The sequence below is a fragment of the Maylandia zebra genome, linkage group LG19, assembly GCF_041146795.1.
Source record: "Maylandia zebra isolate NMK-2024a linkage group LG19, Mzebra_GT3a, whole genome shotgun sequence".
Lineage (NCBI taxonomy): Eukaryota > Metazoa > Chordata > Actinopteri > Cichliformes > Cichlidae > Maylandia > Maylandia zebra.
In genome coordinates, this window is record NC_135185.1 from 7,144,371 (window position 1) to 7,163,518 (window position 19,148).

General features: G+C 42.8%; 1 protein-coding gene across 7 annotated transcripts in view; it reads right to left on the reverse strand.

Annotated features, from left to right (window-relative positions):
* fgfr3 (fibroblast growth factor receptor 3) overlaps positions 1–19,148 on the reverse strand; it is a 66,773-nt gene that overhangs the window by 27,496 nt on the left and 20,129 nt on the right. For 6 of the 7 annotated variants that reach the window (XM_076877261.1, XM_076877259.1, XM_076877260.1 and 3 more), the window contains exons 3-5: positions 17,300–17,572; positions 14,069–14,134; positions 5,604–5,773 (exon numbers count right to left, since the gene is read on the reverse strand). In XM_076877261.1, coding sequence (XP_076733376.1) covers positions 5,604–5,773; positions 14,069–14,134; positions 17,300–17,572 — 509 coding nt within the window. The remainder of the gene's footprint in view (positions 1–5,603; positions 5,774–14,068; positions 14,135–17,299; positions 17,573–19,148) is intronic. The other variant, XM_012920090.3, reaches the window with a different exon arrangement.

Sequence of the window (19,148 nt, forward strand, 5' to 3'; positions counted from 1 at the left end):
TGTCAGAGCGGACCAGTGGCCCGGATCTGCGCTACCGTCTAATTTGACCCATAGAGAAGGTAGAAACAGAGAGATGCAGCCCTAAGGGGGTTGCTATTAAAGCTGGTAAAGTTTAGCTTTGCAAGACAGCAGAAGGCTGTAAAAATGGAAGTATATGAGTAAAAAAAACAACAAAAAATTGGATCATCTATCTTTTGATATCTGCGATGTGTTTGATTAAAATGACCGAGAGGGGAAAAAGACGTGCGGCTGGTCTAAAATTAAAAAAAGGAGTCCAAAAATAATCTTGCAATGTGTAGAAATTCCTGCGTGGCCTACTGAGACTCACAATCCAGGCTGTGTTAAAATCCGGAGTGGAAAAAACAAGGATTTAAAGTGCTTAAAGTCTTAAAAAGCAACAGTGTGGAGCCAGTTTAAGAGCCCCGTCTTGGAAAGCTGTCAAAACAGGGATTGAAAAATCAGTTAAGTGCTGAGCGACCTGGAAGGAATGAAACACAATAATTACATTGTCAGCTTTAGCCTCGCTTGTGCTGCCGAAGTTTAGCATGAGCACAACAAAATCCCATCCGCCATATGTGGCATCATACAACGGCGATGACTTTGTCTGTCGAAGGCTCGGGCTGGCTCAATGGTTTGACAACACGCCCATCTCTTGCCACGTCCATCTGATGGCTCAATAGACGGCTGAACTTTAACCTTTAGGGCTTGGCCTTCACAATAAGGAGCGCCGCAGTTGTCTGGAAAGGCGAACAATGCTCTGGCACATCGCACTGCTGGAATTTTATTTTCCATTTCATAAATGAGCCACACATCCTATTTAGTTTCCTTTAGTTTTCAGCTAATGCACCGCTTAGCTCTCTCGGTTGCATTTCAACAGAATTGTAAAGTGCTTGCAAAATTTTAAGCGAATATCTGAAACAGCCTCCAGCTTGCATGGGGAAAAAGGTGTCAGTGTACAAATATACAGGCCTGTAGGGTTAGACTATCAAATACTGACACTGGAGCTGCTAACACACGGATCATTCTGCTGATCCTCTTCTGTAAATTAAACAATCCCTTTGTTGTAGTCAGCATTTTCCCCCAGAAATACATTACCTTCCAGAATGGAAAGCATGTGAAAGACATTAACACTGAAAGCCAGACTGTCTGATAATACCGTTGTCAGCAGCTGGTAAATGCAGCTTGACCTACAAAAAATAAAATAAAATAAAAAATCTAGAAAGAGCTTTAAAAAGTTTAGTTATGCAAAATAAAGTATAAAATCCATTGATCTAATAAAAAAAAAAGTGCTGTGTGGCCAGAAAAAATGCTTCAAAATGGGTGGAATATTAATACAATCCTGCCTTCTGCCATTTGTTTTCTTGCCTGTTCTGAAATTCAATTCAGTTAATTTTTATAGCGCCCAATCACAACAACAGTTGCCTCAAGGCACTTCATGTAAGATAAAGACCCTACAATAACACCTTTGAATCTCTTTACCACAGAGATGACATTATCTCTGCCATCATTTTACTTCAGCCTCCTGTAAAAGATACCCTTAATCTCAAGAGAGCACTTTTATCCCTGATTACATTGTAACCACTGAAAATAGACGTAAGCTGTTTTGCTTTGAGATACCTTCAGGATAAATGCTCAATGTCAACATCTTAATTGTATTTAAAATATGAGAGTTTTGATGGTGATCGACAAAAGAGTCAATGTGCCACTTTCCCCCCTACATTTCAATAAATTCTTCAAAAGAAAAGTAAAACCGGAGACTAGTTTAGACGTGTGCATATTTGCAAAAGAAAAGAGCGATTGTCAAACCCTCTGTTAAAGCGGAAGTCTATAAGCAACAAAGGTGAACGTAGTGCATCCTCGGAAAGGCTGTTTTCAAGCACTCTGGCGTGAAGACAGGACGTATTTTCTGTAGGTGGCTAATGGACCCTAATGGTCCACTCAGTCAGTGCCTTTCTCTCACACGTCCGCAGATCTGAAGGCACTCAAGAGAAAATGACAAACTGGCTGGTGGGCAGCGCTTACATGGAGTGGACTCCACTGTGCCCGTCAGCATGGATCAGTTAGCAAGTCAGTCCCCAACCAGCACACTCCAAGCCCTGAGATATGTGCGACAGAGTCGTTTCATCCCCCCATCCGAAGCCAATTCGTTCAGCCAAAGTTAACCATGGCTGTCACATCAAAAATGATCTTGTCATTTCAGTATAGATGCTGGAGGAAGCGACTTCACCTTGACGACCTGTTGGAGGAATAGAGTCTTTAAGAGGCCATTGTCAGGCTGTCAGGACTCCGAGACCCCCCTAACCACCCCCAGCCCACTAAGATGAACCAATATATTTCTATTAACACAACTATTATTCAAACTTTAGCTGTTAGTTTGAAAGACTAATGACTATTACCTGTAAATATCATTTTGTGCTACAAGTTTAGACTTTTTTGAGAAAAGAAGTATCCTCAATAGATCATGTTTAACATGACCGGCATTAGTTACTGTGTCTAAAATGACAAAAAAATAAGAGATGGAGGATTAAGGAATAAAGCATAAAAGTAGTTTGTGGACTAACAACTTCAAGCATATGGCAGGAACAAAAAAAAGGCAAATTAAATTATATTAGATACTATCAGGCACATCAATCAACTTAACCGAGGATAATGTGACTAGATTTTCAGTGTTAATATCTTTTAGTGCAAATTAAGCCATTATGGAAATTTCTTGGTCTGCATTTGAAGAAGGGCGTTATTTGTGGCGTGCATAGTAGCAGAATAACATGACGAGCAGCAGTTCTTGGCATTGAGATGGACTGAAGCTGTCACCCTTGACCTCACTGAAACGTAGCTGGGTCACAGACTTGTCTGTCACCCGGCACTGTGATTTTATAGAGGATGACCTCTCTGTTCACCTCCCTTAAGGCCAACAGTGGTCACATGGTGATTAGCTAAATGGATTTCGAAGCATCTCTGGGAAAGAAGGGAGGGACGAGGGGAGCGTGTGAAAACGTCTTGATAAAGACACGTAGAGGAATGTCTTAATAATCACAGGACGTGCTCTTACGTGTGCTAATGCTAACCATTTATAACAGTGAAATAACTGAGGCCATAGTGTGCAGAAATGGCCAAGCCACTACTAGAACCTATTCAGTCCCTACGCTTGTACTGCAACTACAACGTCCCATTCCACTGGATCATTTTATCCTTAGAGTACAAGTGGCCACAGATACAATTAAACCCACAGCAGTGGTTGTTTTGCTCAAGCTACACAGAGCAGAGCATGTACAGGAATTTGTGTTAATGACTTGTTAGTGTCACAGCTCACACTCAAATAAAGCCAGCCCGAGGTCAATGTGACTTTACATACTTCGTAAAGGCTTAGTATGAAGAGGCAGCTATACATATCGACCTCTAACTATACATGGAGCATCCCATAGGAGCATGTATTAAAGCATAAAGGTGTACAAAATGGTTACTGCTGCTTCAGGGGCAAACACACCAAGCTATACACACTGCATAGGCTGAGTTTGTGTGAGGAAAATACAAAGATGGCGCTGACATTAAGACCAGACCTTAATGCTAAAAACACCTCCGCTGTGCTCTTTAACTGGACACTGGTGAGTACAGAACAACTCTGGGATTTGGAGAACTCAGAGATTTGTTGAACAGTTGGATTAAACATCTAAGTGCTCTGAGCGCTCAGTTTGGGATTAATTTGCTGCTAACAACAAAATTTCTCATCCATTAATCTTCATGTGTACTACACATGCTAAAAGTTGCTGTCAGGGAACCACTCCAGTCAAAGTTGGAGCGTCCTGAGGACTGGTGGCAGGTGTGTGTGAATCTGTGTGTGTGTCAGAGTGGGGACAGAGAGAGGGAGACAACTGCTGTTGGTCTGCTGGGAGCAGATGTTGAAGATCTCTGTAAACTGTTAATAGCTGAAGAGTCTCATTACATTTAACTCTTTAAAGGCCAAATGTCTCTCACTGCTTCTATAGCAGTCTGACACATGATTACCCCGCTGAAAGTGGAAGATGAAATGTTAGAGTAATAGGAAATAGCTCAAATGGACACTTTCCCTCTCTTCTGTAATAAAAAACCTGTCTCAGTTGACTCTTTAACCTCACTCTTTCTCATTTTTAATTCAGCAATTATTCTGCAAATACACTCTCAGTTAGTGTACTATGTCCTCTACATACCTACTTGTGTAGTATGTGAATTCTGACAGCCTACTGTAACACTATCTAGAAATAACGTTAACGTTTAGCACAACTGTGGTGCTTTCACAAAACATAATACTAAATTCTTTAGCAGTGAAGATGACAGTTTAACACGCTTATAAAAAACCCAATTGCATTTATTAACTGGGTTTTAACTGCAATGCCTCGAAATGAAAAAGTTTGTTAGCTAGCTCTTAGCTAGCTAGTAATGGCTAGCTAACAACGCCGTCATTATCTGATAATATATACTTCCTTTAACTGGCTGAAAAATGTTTGTCCACGTGTACAGTGACTGTTAGGAGACACTATTCGATATTTCTAGAGCCCTCAGTGTAGCCACAGTTAGTAATTTGAGCGCTATAATACTCTGAAATTAGTGAGTTTAAGTATAGAAGTGCAGACAAAGCATTAACTTAGGGTGGCTAATGTTACTAAATGTTGGCAAACCTCATGTACATTTTTTTCTGGAACATTAGTAATGACTTGATTACATTTTAATAAATCATAATTGCTGAAATGACAGCAATTTCAGGTTAGAAAGTAACAAATTAATGCAGCTCTCCCTTACATAATTCACCACATATGTGAATGTTAGCATCTAAAACAGTCTCCCCACCATCATTTTAGGAAAGCACTGAGAAGAATGAGAAGGACAAAATAACAAGACACAGGCTGAATGACCCTCAAAAGAATTTACATCTCTGGGCATAATTTTAGAATTTATGTGCCATTAGGTTGAAGTTTATTTTGAACCAAAACACACGTTTTTACTGTTTGAATTCCGATGGTCTTACCACACCAAGTTTGTCCTTTAATTCTGCAGCTCAGGGCCATTAAGGGAAAACAAAAGTAAACCAAGCCCCGCTACTTTAAGCAGTGCCATTCCACCCGAGAGCCTAGTGTTTAGAGTGAATCCGATGACAAAACTGAGCACAACAGCTGTCTGCTGCACTGGGTTACTGTCAACACTGAGCTATCACGCGAGCATGCATGTATCTGTGAACCATTCTGATTTCAGCACAGCGGTCTGACCCTAAATTCATATTCAGCTTATCCGTTTCTGAGTGCCGGGGGTGTCCTCGACTATGGCGTGTTTCCTGACCTTTATTTACCGTGAGAAGATTCACAGAGCGTGAGTTTCTTTCAGCACTCTGCTTCACAGTCTCCCAGTTATAGACATTCACACCAGGGAACATTGCAACACCCACACTGATCTACTGATGGACACGCAGCAGGGGATTAAAATGCCTTGCTAAAAGGCACTTTGACAGTAGCTCAAACAGGGAAGAACATGAGACTCCGCCAAGCAGATTTTTTTGGTGCTGTGTGAAGATTTGAATCTATAAATCACAGTCCTGCTCCTTTAACCTTTAGGTGTTAACATGTTATTGCTCTCACCTTGATGCCTCCCATTCTCTGCTCTCCCTTGAACTCTTTGCCATTCTTCAGCCAGTGTATGGTTGGTGGTGGGTTTCCAGACGCAGCGCAGCGGAATTTGACGGTGTTGGCCGCAGGAACGGCCAATAATTTCTTGTCCATTCGTTCTGGCCTGGTCCAATATGGCGCTTCTGTTGGGAAAACACAAAAGACTCATTGAAAACTCTTAAGACTTTTAAATATTTCCATTTCAAAGACATTAAATAGATAAGGCAGACTCACGCAATACGAAGATGCCACTTTTTTTTTTCTCCAAACAGATCTGTCTACGGTTTTCCATTTACTCTTAGATCATAAAACATTTGGGGAAAGACCCTCCAGGAATTTACAGTTACATGTTTTTGTAATTGTTAAAAGACGGCACAGATGGGACAAGTTGCTCTTCTGCCCTTTTTTTTTAAACGAGTGCTTCATCTTGGATGAGTTATGCACTATACCAGAACAGATGTGGTGTCACCAGAGGTCTTCCCTCATCTAACAACACAGAGTACCTGCAGTGTTTACAGAGACTAATACATATGTACACTGTTAGGTTTCTGTGATTCATTTTCAGTCATTTTAAGCTCTTTTTTTTTGTGATTTCAAGATGTTTTTCTTGAGTAAATCATGAGGCTTTTGTTTTGATATCCCAAAGGAAGAGTTGCTTATAGATGTTTGAATGAAACCTTTTCATTTTTTACTGATAAAACAATCTTTCTTCCAAGTCGGCCCTTCCCCGCTGTCCACAGAGATACAGTTAAGTTGAAGATGCGCCAGCGGTGTAAAACACAGTTTGACGGATGCTGAAAGAGCTCAAAACGGACGCATGAAGCGTCACGGGGGGACCAGACAAAACCATCTTACCATCTTTCCTCTATAACAAGATGAGGAGTTGGTCTGAATCATGAGATCTTGAGAGTTTGGAAACCTGTCAGGGCGATTTATTGAGTTGTATTGAGAAGACGGTGGACAAAGAGAGCGTAGTGAGTCAGGAAGGGCTATTGTCCATGCTGTGTGGGTGTGGAGAGTGAGAGCAACGAGGCATGGCTTGCTCACTCTCCTCTTGGTATAATCTGTGTGTGTGTGTGCTTCCCAGGACAAAAGCTGGGGAGTTGGCTGACCGGTCATCAGATGTCTCTTTTACTTTCTAAATGCAGCAGGAGAGAGTGGAGCTAATTACCATCTCAATAGCCGCGCTTGTGTGTGTATGTGTGTGTGTGTGTGTGTGTGTGTGTGTGTGTGTGTGTGTGTGTATTTGAGTGAGTCAGGCAATAGTTAAAAAGTAATTCTCACCCTCGAGCGCTGAACGGGCAAATTCCCGTCTCATCTTGGCAACTCAGGTGAGATGTCAATCACCGTTCGATATAACATCTACCTATAAATGCCTTTGATCTACTGTGTGTCTATTTATCAAATGTCTGGGGTGTTCTGATACTTTTCTGACACTTTGGCTCCTACCATCAAACTCTGGCTTCAGCTTCACAGAGTAATTGCAACCAGACTGAGAGAGATGTTCAGCGATTAAAGACACCTACCTATCTTCTTAGAAAGCAAACAAACAGGATGTTACTGAACCCTCTAAACAGACTGTGTGTGTGTGTGTCTGCTAATAAAGCACACAGACCACTGGCTGACTTAGAGACTCCCCAGCTCGCAAAGACAAACACCCTCCACGTGCAATCACACACACATACACACAGACACACACACAGCTTCCACCTTAAAAGGGAAGTGTCTGTTTGAATTCATGACTTCTCTCCCTCCATCTCTCTTTTTCTGTCTCTGGAGCGAAGTTCCACACTCCACACTGGGACAATCCTCCAAAAGCAGTCTGAACACATTGTTTTTTGGCATGGTAATCAGCCACCCTACACACACACTGACACACAGACACACACTCAGTCAAACAGAAACGCTCAGTGAGGTTTTAAACAAGTCTCTAACCCAATGTGTGGTCCTTCTCCTCATCCTCCTCCTTCCCCTGCTGCTGCTGCTGTGGGTCCTGAACTCATCTGGGCCTGAAAACATATTCCTGCTGCTGATCCTTCAGCCACAATGACGCTTATAACCCAAAATAGATGCTTAGGTGGATTCACAGGACGGACTAAAGGAGTCTCTGTGGTTTTGTCACCATAACACACGAAGGTTGTTTTATTCGCGGACCTTCAGCTGCTCTGACTGACGCTCTCCTCTGTGGAATCAGGAGATCAGCCGTCAGTCAGGCAGTCTGGATGAAGCTTTTGAAATCTTCTCGTAATTTGTTGCCCATTGTTGTACTTGTTGCTCATGCGAGCAAGTCTCCTCTCATTCAACGTGTTCCAGATGTAACAATCACCTCCTGTGAACCATTAAGCCAATTAGTAGCTTGCCGAAACAAATGTTTATTCCACGTGAAATTATGCCGTGATTAAGCGGGGACGGTGATTTAACAGTTTAAAAAAAAAATCTTTTTTATTCGCGAGACTGAAAAGCTTTCTTTCTGGTGCTTCAAAAATACGATATGCTGGCTCTGCCGATTCTTAAAACAGCTTACTTTTCAGAGAGCTGATGCAGACACTTTCCACCAGAAGGAAAAAAGTGAAAGAGCCGCAGCCTTTTCCAGTTCAGAAAAAGCCGTCGATATTTTGATTTCAGCATGCTTTTGATTTACTGCGCAGCCTTGCTCTGTATGCTCAGCAACACGCAGGAATCCCATCCCGTGTCTAATTGGCAGGATGGTATTTCCTCAGCAGAAGAGGGGAGTGGGATTTTCTGGGAGGGAGGCGAGGAGGCACGGAGGAGGGGAGGGCTGGTACCCCTCAACCCCTCGCAGAGGGGGGTTAGAAGGGACTCGACAGATAACCCTGCCCTGCACGGATATGCAGTCGCTGTAGTGGAAACTGGTTTACAATAACATCTTAGCACAACTCAGCAGCTACAGTGTCATGCCCACCTGTCAGACACGGAGGCTAACTGCGAGGGGAATCTCTCTGGGAGCCTATAAATACACGAGCGTGATCCGCCTTGCTTGCTTCATGTTTGATAACAGATTTCAAAGTGTGGCTGGAGAAATCCCACCAACACAGACGGGGTAGAGATCAGTCAAAGGAAGAAGGTTGTTTCCGCAGGCACACAAAGTGTCACATTGTCAGCAGGTATATTCTTCCCCATTGCGGCTGCAGCCCTTAAGGTAAGACTCAAACTCAGTGATATGGTGCAAAATATTGTGCAAAAAGCACAAGCTAACATAGGAAGACCGTCCACTTTTTGGTCTGGAGCTGGGATTTCCCCTATTATTATTATTATTATTATTATATTGTTTTTCTAATTAGGGTGGATATGGTGACCCAGAATCCTCCCTTAAGTTACGCTGCAATAGGCCTAGGCTGCTTCTCATGATGCTGTGAGTCTCCTTCACTCATCTGTTTTCCACTCACTTTGTGTTTATACACTGCTCTACATTTCATTATTAGTCATTATTAATGTCTGTCTCACCCCCAACCATTCCCCATGCCCCTCGATGGGCCTGGTTCTGTTGCAGGTTCCTTCCTGCTAAAAGCAAGTTTTTCCTTCCCACTGTCACCAAGTGCCTGCTCATAGGGGTTCCTATGATTGTTGGGGTCTACAATATAAAGCGCCTAAATAAAACGTAACTGAATTGGAATTTTCAAGATTTTCTCATAAACGTCTTAGTGCGCTCACGTCTTTCTGGCTCATGGATCTGTGCTGCAGGTTGGAGAAGCATGACTGTGGCTCCTCTATCAGCTATGTTGAGTACAACAGCAATTAGCTGGAGCACGACACAGTGCAGTGCTGATCGCCACGGCACAAGTCTCTTCAGCGCTCAGACACCGATCTGGGAAAAAAAAGGGGGGGTCTAATTGTGTAATTGTATAATTTGCCCTCACTGACGCCTGCGAGCACACAGGCAGATTTCATTACAGATTACACTGGGGCTCTTTGAAGGCACACTGCCCTGGAGGGCCTGCGGGGACTCAAGGCAAACAGAGCAGGAGGAATGGCGGCTGTGGAGCAGCGTAGCGTGGCCCGGCGTCCAGCTCTCTGCTCTCCTGCCAGGGTAAACAAGGAGGCTGCATAGCTCAGGAGCACAGCACAGATTAACCCTCCCACCCTCGTTCACATACACGCTGCCCTTTTAGTTCGCACAGGCTCCAAGTGTGTTCGCTGCTTTCCATGCTGCAAAAAATACTCACACACTCAATTCGCATTCATCGTGTGAGGGCGGACGGCTGTTCAAAAATTGCTCACTTTGTATTTGCCCATCTGTCAGCGCAGCATCTTCAGGGCACTCCATTTTAAAATGTTTTTTCAAGTTTTTACGCATATTTTGAGAGATCAAACGTCAGGTCTGAGAGATTCGAGTGGTAGGTTCTTGCGCACTCATTGCTGAAGTTGGCATCGCTCTGGTCACTTTACACAAGTTTTGTGACTGCAAAAATAGTCCACAGACAGCAAAGTCCTTGAAACCACCTTGGCTCTCCAACAGTTTTCTTTAGGGCCATGCTCTAAAGATCATGTAGGTCATCATACAGGTAGGGCCTCTTCCTCCCCACTTCAAGCGCTCTTAACTCCTGGGTCGGACCGCACTCGTCCTTGAATGCAACCTTCAGCTTGTTCTGAAATCCACCTGCAAAACTGCGTGACGACATCCACATCCTATTGAGAAAACCTCTCATACGAGCACCTGGCAAATGAATCAAGACTGTCTCTGTGTTGGTTTCTGCTAAATTTGTGTCTCCAAGACCATAAAATTGCAAAGATGACAAACACAGAAATACATGTTGAAAACAATGCACACCACGCTGTTTCAGCTGCAAAGGTACCGCTAATTAATTTGGACATGTGTTGCACAGAGGAGGCCACCTGTTTCCCTGATATCTTTGTTCACTCTCAATATCTCAAAATGCTGCTGAGGCTAACAAAAGAAGTCTACCGACAGCAACAATGCAACTCTCATTGATGAATAATTACTCAGTAAATATTTTACTTCCCCAGCTGGAAACTTTTTCTTAAAGTGGTCAGGTTAATGCTGCCTCCTTTCCTTGTTTCCTGCGCCCTCTCTTCTCATTAATTAATACCCCGACATTTTCACCATCTCCACATATCTGTTATCGTCTGCTCAGCTTGTAGATGTGGATCTTCTTTCGGGGACTCTGTCTGGTTGTGTGGTTTGTCACATGGCTCCTTCCTGCTACAGCTGGCTAATTAGCATTGGCTTTGCGGACATTAAGCGGCGATAGGGGTTTAAAGTTTCTGGGCTAATCCCTCTGCTTTTGGTCAGGAAATCAGAGCCTTATATGTCATGAGGTAGACTTACTTTAAGAGATTAAGTCTGGCAGTCTGAGGCTATTTACCGGCATTCAGGATGTCTGCCGTAAGCTGTTACCGCCTCTGCCACTTCAGCCTGTTTAGAAAAAACACACTGCAGGCTTTCACTGCGACGTGAAGCTGTGCATTCAGAGATTTTACGCTGGAGCTGTTAGCAAGCTTTTCCAAAGCGGCCTGCACTACAAAGACCGCATCGGGAAGTTTTCTTTAAGAAAACGTATTTATTTTGTTCATTTTTTCTATCTCTCTGGATAAAAGCAATCAATTAAATCAATTCTAATTGAAGTCGAACTGAATCAAGTCTGAAAGATTAAAAGTCAAACATGAAAACGAAGCAATATTAGGTTTGAGTCTCTCACACATATTGAGTAGGTTGAATAGTTTAAATGTTGATATTGACAGAAGTAAAACATTTGTAAGATGACCTCAGATCAAACATTTAGAAACTGGTATAAGATGCAACTAAGTTCCCCAGAATCATTAAATGAGCACCATCTTAATTCCAGATCACTTTAAAAAGCATTATTCTTATTCTTATTTATTTTTGGACACACCTAGTTGCTGTTGGTTCTGGAGTGGCCACATTTATATTTCCGTGGAATAGCTTTGCTTGTTTTTCACATGATTTTAGAACATTTAAAATTTCTTGTTTCTCTTGAACACCAGTTCATCTCCCCTTCCCGATCCATCTCTCGCCATGCAATCGTTGTAGCTGGATAACAAACGATTGGGTGAACTGTTAATGATGACCACGGGGCACTGAGAGTTTCAGGAGCGGCAGTATCTCCCACAATCATTGCCTCAGCTTCAGTTTTATTTTAGTTTGAGCTGAGTGTGACGACGTTTGATTTGGTTGGATCTTTGTAGCGACTTTCACAAAGGGGCTTTGATTTCGGCTGGGCGTGCGCCTGTCGCTCTGTCACTGAAACAGTTGCGCATTTTGCTTTTGGCACCAATTTTGTTGAGTGGTTAAGGGTGGACTGGGAGTTGGTTCAACATATCATGGTCTGTTTGACATCGTTAGCATGTTTTGGGCTTTCACTTTTATACAGTCTGCTGACTCCCCCTTTTTTCGTCTCTGCATCCTACACTCTATCTTTTACCTTTCACTTACATCCCATTGTCTTCCCTTTATTACTGTAGTTCCATCAACTCTTTCCTCTCATTTTTTAGATTCGTCTCTGACTGTCAGCACCTCACCTTCTGCTGTCTCGCTCCGTATGGTACAACAAAGGCAGCACAGTGTGGCGTCTGGCTGGTCGAGAGCTTGCCGAGAGGGGTGGAGGTGCTTTCTGTCTCTCTGGAGTCATGCTAGCTGACAGAATAGAGCGTGTAAAGTGTGTGCAGCCAGTGAAAGCCATCCCTCCTCGTTCTTTGTTCACCTACACCTGAACTCCGCAGGTCTCTGAATGCCAAAACAGCTCACATCACAAAAGAGCAGTGAGAGGGGCTGTTACCTGCTGGAGAAACAGCAGCCTTTGATCTGTGCGACAGTGGCATTTAGTTTTGTGCTTGTGGGGGGAAGGTTTAATGCGAGCGATTATAAGAGCCATATAATGTCAATTACAGATATACAACTCTGATTACGCTCATACAAGCCTGCATAAATCCATTTGTAGTCACACAGTGGCCCATAAAAGCAACTTTGTGGGGACGTGCTGTTGCTCCTGCAGATGAACTCTTTTATCACTATGACAAATGAAATGAGTTTAAATTGTAAACTGCACATTAACTTCTGAGGATAAAAGTGCAAGTGTGGTGTAAATAATATGAAGAGCTCATTTATGTACGACATAGGGAATTTATAACTTTATAAATATCTGACACAGGACCTTAAAGATGCATTTGGCCCTTCAGTTCCTCCAAGCCTCATCAGAAATGGTGTTGATTTCTGATGCCATTTTGGTTGCTGGGGGATTCCCATGATGCATTGAGTATTTCTTCTTTAGTCACCTTTCTCACTCACTATGTGCTAATAGACATCTCTGCATTGAATCACACTTGTTATTCATCTCTGGCTCTCTTCCACAGCATGTCTTTCATCCTGTCTTCCTTCTCTTCTCTCTTCCTTCTCTCTCTCAATGAGCCTGGTTCTGCTGGAGGTTTCTTCCTGTTAAAAGGGAGTTTTTCCTTCCCACTGTCGCCAAAGTGCTTGTTCAAAGGGGGTCATTTGATTGTTGGGTTTATCTCTGTGTGTATTATTGTAGGGTCTACCTTAAAATATAAAGTGCCTTGAGGCGACTGTTGTTGTGATTTGGCGCTGTATAAATAAAACTGAATAAAATTGAATTTTTATGGAATGAAACAGAGGAAAAAACTGAGGTATGGCAAATTACACAAGAACTTTACTGGCAGTCGGTGGCAACAGGTCTCATGGTGTGATGAATCCAAATTTAAAACTTTTCGGTTCAAATTTACATCATATATATGGAGCAGGTGAGGACAGAGGGATGTGTAGAGCTAAAGCACGGTGGAGGCTCTGTCATGTTTAGGGCTGCATTTCAACCAGTGCTGTTGGAGATCTTATCAAAATTGATGGAGCTTTAAAAGCAGAAAAGTACCATCAGGTTTTGACCCACCATGCAGTGCAATCTGAAAAGTGTCTGAATTGCAACAGCTTCATTTTCAGCATGACAATGAACCCAAACACACTGCCAATCCAATAAAAACATGCCTGAATATAAAAACACACAGTAGACCCCTATCAGTTATTTATCTCAGCATTACTGAAGCAGTGTGGAATCATCTTTACAGAGAACAGAACAAACCAAAGAACCTTGAAGAACCTTAAATGTCCTTGAAGAACCCTGGAGAACTATTTATGAAGACTGCTTAAAGAAAGCTTGACTAAGAGAGTTCAATCGGCATTGCAGAGTAAAGGTGTTCATAATAAATATGGACTTAAGCTATCATTCTACAAACTCTATTGTTGACCTATGTTCTGTGTTTCCACATATGTTTGAACATGTTTCAAGAAATCGCTGTACCCATTTACCATTTTCCTTGCAAACTATAAAGAGATGAGGACTGGTTCAACACTCTTGCACAATACTGCATTTCCTGATGAGAGACGTATCATACTTTCTGATTGTGAAATGTGGTTTAAGAAAAGAATTCACCATTTTCATTACCTGCACCTTCAGGGTCTTCATCATAATCTTCATCATCACCAGACGACAGAGAATCTGACGAAAGAAAATACAAAAAAAAGAGTTTAATTAATTATTAATTTATGGCTGGAATGAAATTATTTCATTTAAAATAATATAAATGAGCAATAATTCATTTTAAAAAATACAGCAGTTGTATGAGAAAACACATAATACAGTGTATTTTCTTATACAACTCCTTGAACTATTTTGCATTTTGGATAAGAAGGAAATTACATGTGGAAAGTTTGTAGACCAGAATGTATTTTATGCAACAAGAGGGAGATAAAGGGAAAAGGGGGTGTTCACAACCAAGCACGAGTAGACAAACAAGCACAAAGACACACACACACACACACACACACACACACACACACACACACACACACACACACACACACACACACACACACACACACACACAGATGCATGAATGCATATTAAAGCTGTTCATTCAGAAACTCATGAATGAGCCCACCGTTCTCTGTAGCGTGGCAGCTCTCTCAGATATTGCAATCCAAACATTTCCACAGACGGTACAAATAAGAGGGTCATTAGTGTCGCTGAGACGCACTTGCACAAGAGTGTGCGCACATGTGCTGATACACGCACAAAAACTATTCTTTCTAGCTATCTCTGCAACACACACTGACCCTAACTCTTGCTAACGGTTAGCGCGCCGGTTTACGCCAAATTACTTTCCATCTTGCTCTCCATCTTGTTTAGGTTTGCTGTATCACACGTTTTCACTCCACTGCTGTAATTATTTTCGATGTGACCTCAACGTTTTCTGGTTCAGCTCCACGGGTCTGGTTAATGAGAGCCAGCTGTTACCTCGACAACTCAACTGCTCCTGGAACTAGCAGGTTTTGTTTCTATTATTGGACACCTCAGCCCACAACTCCACTCTGCTAGTGCTTTGCACCTTAGAAGCAAGGCAGCAGTTACAGTTGACTGACGGATCAGACGGGTGCCAGCACTGTATCAGTAAACCAAGTATTTAACACACTATAGTGGTTGTCAAAATGAATTACATAATAGAAAACTTTGGAATAAAAGAGAGAAATAATAGAGAAAAGCAGGCACATGTATTTTAGTGCACTGATAAAGCTCTAAAGCCTTCTGCCTCAATAGATGAAAGGATTAGTTTAGCTTTAGCATACAGTTAGGATACAGTGTAGCCATAGACTGGACATAAAGGATGGACGTAACCACCTTAAACATTTTGACAGCTGCCATCTTGTTATCTGTGGAATCAGACATCACGTGAAAAGGTTGACCGACAAAGTAGCCACATCGTAAATCCCAGTTTATTGTCTATTTTACTGTATTCGGATCGATTTTGTTAACGCTATATTAAACAGCACTTGAAACAAGTGATGGAGTCCATAAACTCGTAAGAGTTTAAACCATTTAATCATTAGTCATAAGTCTTTTGTCATGCCCATCACCCCCAACGGTCGCAGCAGTTGCTGCCTGTGTCTGAGCCTGGTTCTGCTGGAGGTTTCTTCCTGTTAAAAGGGTTTTTCCTTCCCACTTTCGCCAAGTGCCTACTCATAGGTGGTTACCAGATTCTTGGGGTTTTCTGTGTATTATTGTAGGGTCTTTAGCTTGCAGTATAAATCACCTTGAGGCAACTCTTATTGTGATTTAGCGCTTTATAAATAAAACTGAATTTTTGTCAATAAGTAATTCACGCACTCCTTTGTAGAAACCTCAGTTTGTAGTTGTACTTGTTGCATGTGTGCTGTGTGTGTACAGTGAGATTTGGCCCCTTTCTACTGCCTGGAAGCTGTCCAAGTGCTAAATCTGATACCGCCCCTAAATTTCTGACACCTTGCTCAAATATTTGAGGGAAAACACAATAGTCCATGTGTGTTTTAGATAAAACGGAGGCTCTATGTTTAAAGTAGAGGGAGGAGAATCGGCGGTATAAGGGGGGAAAAAACAGGATACTGAAACGCATACTGGAAGAAGTCTGGCTTCTTGAGTAATTTAAACATGCACGGAGAGCCGAAACAATATGAAATGTCAGACATTAGTGTGAAATGAACTGGCAGCCTGTGCAACACCTGAGACATGTTAAGTGGAGGTGGAACCAGCTTCAGTTATCTCTATTTATCAACTTCTTCATAAAAAAAGTCAGATTTTAAAGGAGAACGCCTCTTATTCTTCCTTTTAAGTCACTGATGAAGGTACTGTGTTTGCACAGTGTCCTGGTGTGCAGTCTGGAGCTGATACGAAGATCCGGGAGGAGAACCACCTCTGATCAGTAATCGAAAATGCCCATTTTCTTCTGTGTGTGTGTGTGTGTGTGTGTGTGTGTGTGTGTGTGTGTGAGAGGAGGTGGGGTGAGTGAGCTGAGAGTGAACTCTCTCATTTCTTGCCACCCCATCTGCTTTCAATGATGAAATGTTTCAAGCTAATTGCTTTCTAATTAGTTGTCAATAACAGGCTCAGTTGGTGTCCATGAGTTTTACGGGTAAATGCGGCTCCACTTTTAAGCACACACACACACACACCCACACACAGAGCCTCCCCCACCCCCTACACAAGCATTCCTATTAGAGCTCCGCTTGCATCGCACACTTGTTTAAAATGTTTCCCATCCCCTCGCCGGATAATGAATTTCACCTTTGACTATGCATCAGGAGGTGGGAATCTGTGTGAAGCTTGGCTGGGTGTTAGCTGGTGAAAGCCTGTACCGGTATGCTGGATATGTGCTTGTGTGTGTGTTGGTGTGTGTGTGTGTGTGTGTGTGCAGCTTGGCAGGCAGATGACATGGAGCTGAAACTGAGCAGGAGTAGCAAATAATAGAAATTTCCTCCTGAGCTAAGTTTTCAGTGTTTCTCTATAAACAGCTGTCATGTAGAGACAGCGCTACTGTAACTGTTTGAGTATATTTATTGATAGAAAATACTTTCAGACTCGGTTTGTCTGTCAGACAGGCAGAACAACCGAGACAGGTCGGATTTCAGAGAGCTCTGCGAGGTGCAGCCAAAGCGCCTGTTTCTGCTGGAGCTCTGCTAGTAACTCAACTATCTTAAAAATATTGTGAGTCTCGTATCCTATTTAAAGCTCAACAGTTAACGTATCTGCCTTCCACTTTTGCATTTAAATATAAGGCTAGATGCCCCTACTTAAAGTTTTCAGATACTCAACAACTTTTGTCTTTTCTACACACTTTCCCCACGCTCTCACCTGTCACCCTGATGGTGTAGTTGCTGAGCAGCGTGTTGCTCCGGGCGAGGTGGCACGAGTAGACCCCGGAGTCGTCATACGACACATTGATAATGCGGAGTATCCTCTGGCCCAACCGTATCCGGTTGCAAGGCACAAGTCCAGCGCCGTCTTTTAACCACACAATAGGCTCCGTGTGGTCTTCCTGCTCTTCCGGGTCACATGACATTTCCAGAGTGTCCCCGATGCCCAGAACATAGTCCTCCAGGAAGGCCGTCTCGCTGGATACAGGGTCTGCAAACAAAAAAAGAAGGAATGGTTTATGTAAGAAGAAATTTTTAATAAATGCAATCAACTTCATGCACGGGGTCAGTATTTAGCCTCACCTCTAAGTCAAAAAACAATCTGATAATAAAGCAAGATCGGACACCTCTGCCCATATCAACCTTCAAAAAAGCAATAAAGTAGCAGAATTAAGTAATTTGACCCTGAGAGTCAGAAAAGTGCAACTTTTTTTTAATTGTCGAGTATGCAGATCTGTGTGGAAATGACCTCCCCACCCTCACCCCTCCCTCCCTCGTCTCCACGCCTCCTCCTCAGCTGGCCCTGGTCAAACACCAGCTCATTTACTCCGCGAGCTCCGTGAGCCAGCTTGGTTAGAGCCAAGGAAAAATCAACATGTTTACAAGCCTTGCTAAGGATGCCAGCCTCCACTGGAGGACGGTGGAGACATGGAGGGACACGTCTGGATAAACAAACTCTGGCTCCCCTCGTGTCTCCTGCAGTCCCCTCATTAGAGATGTCTTCTTATTCTGAACTTAATCACACGTCATCACCCATTGCAGAGACACAAGAAAGATGGCCTTATGCGCCCACTGGTTTATTTACTAGCTTATTTAAGCAAACACACTTTAAAAAACACACACATTTAGGACACTTACGAGGACGTCACAGACGCTTTCACACACGCGGGAATGTAGCCACTGTAAAAGTCTTCGAATGAGCTGCTCAGGCAACAGAGTACACAACGCACACTTGTTTGCTCGCACAAGTGCACACCCACCCACCCATGGGAAACAGTGAATGAGGTGTGTTAAGAGTGTGATTTGCGATGGCAAATACACCCACTGTTGACCCGCTAAAAGGGCAACGATGTTACTCAAGCAGCGATTGTGAACGCAGCCCTCTGGAGAAACGCTCCATGATTTTAAAAAAAGGCCAATTAATTTACTAACTATCACCCTGATATTAAACTTAAACAAGTAACGCACAAAGCAACTTCAGCCATTAGATAAATGTGTTGGAGTCAACAAGCCCAACGCATTTCTCCCATGTAGCGCGGATCATGAATAAAATGAACGGGACAGATGATTTGTGCGTCTTTTTCTCTGTCTTATTGCATCCATCGACCCATTAAAGAATCCTGGAGATATTAAGTCAATGTGCTGAACGCCGCTGTGCAGTTCTCTGCGTAGCCTCTGGCTTTGACAGCCGCATTTACAATGCTTTTTGTTCAAACAAAAAAAAAGGTCCATTCAGGAGAAGAAAAACACTGAGGCAACAGTGCCGAACGCATAAATCCAAGCCCAGCATGAATGAATGAATGAATGGTTATGGAACAAAGGCAGAATACAGGCCACAGAATATCTCCAGGTCTTAAAACATGGGAAATTTGGGTTTATGACATAGATATAATAATCTCCAGAGACTCATAGCTCACTTGTGCTTTATGGAAGGCGAGCGCTCGAGCACAACCTCGTATGGCAGCTCTGAATGAGCAGCAGCAGCAGCTAGAAGTGTTTCTTTGTATGAGGCACTGACTTGGTTTAGAACCATTTTTATTCCTTGCACACAATAATGTGCAACCATT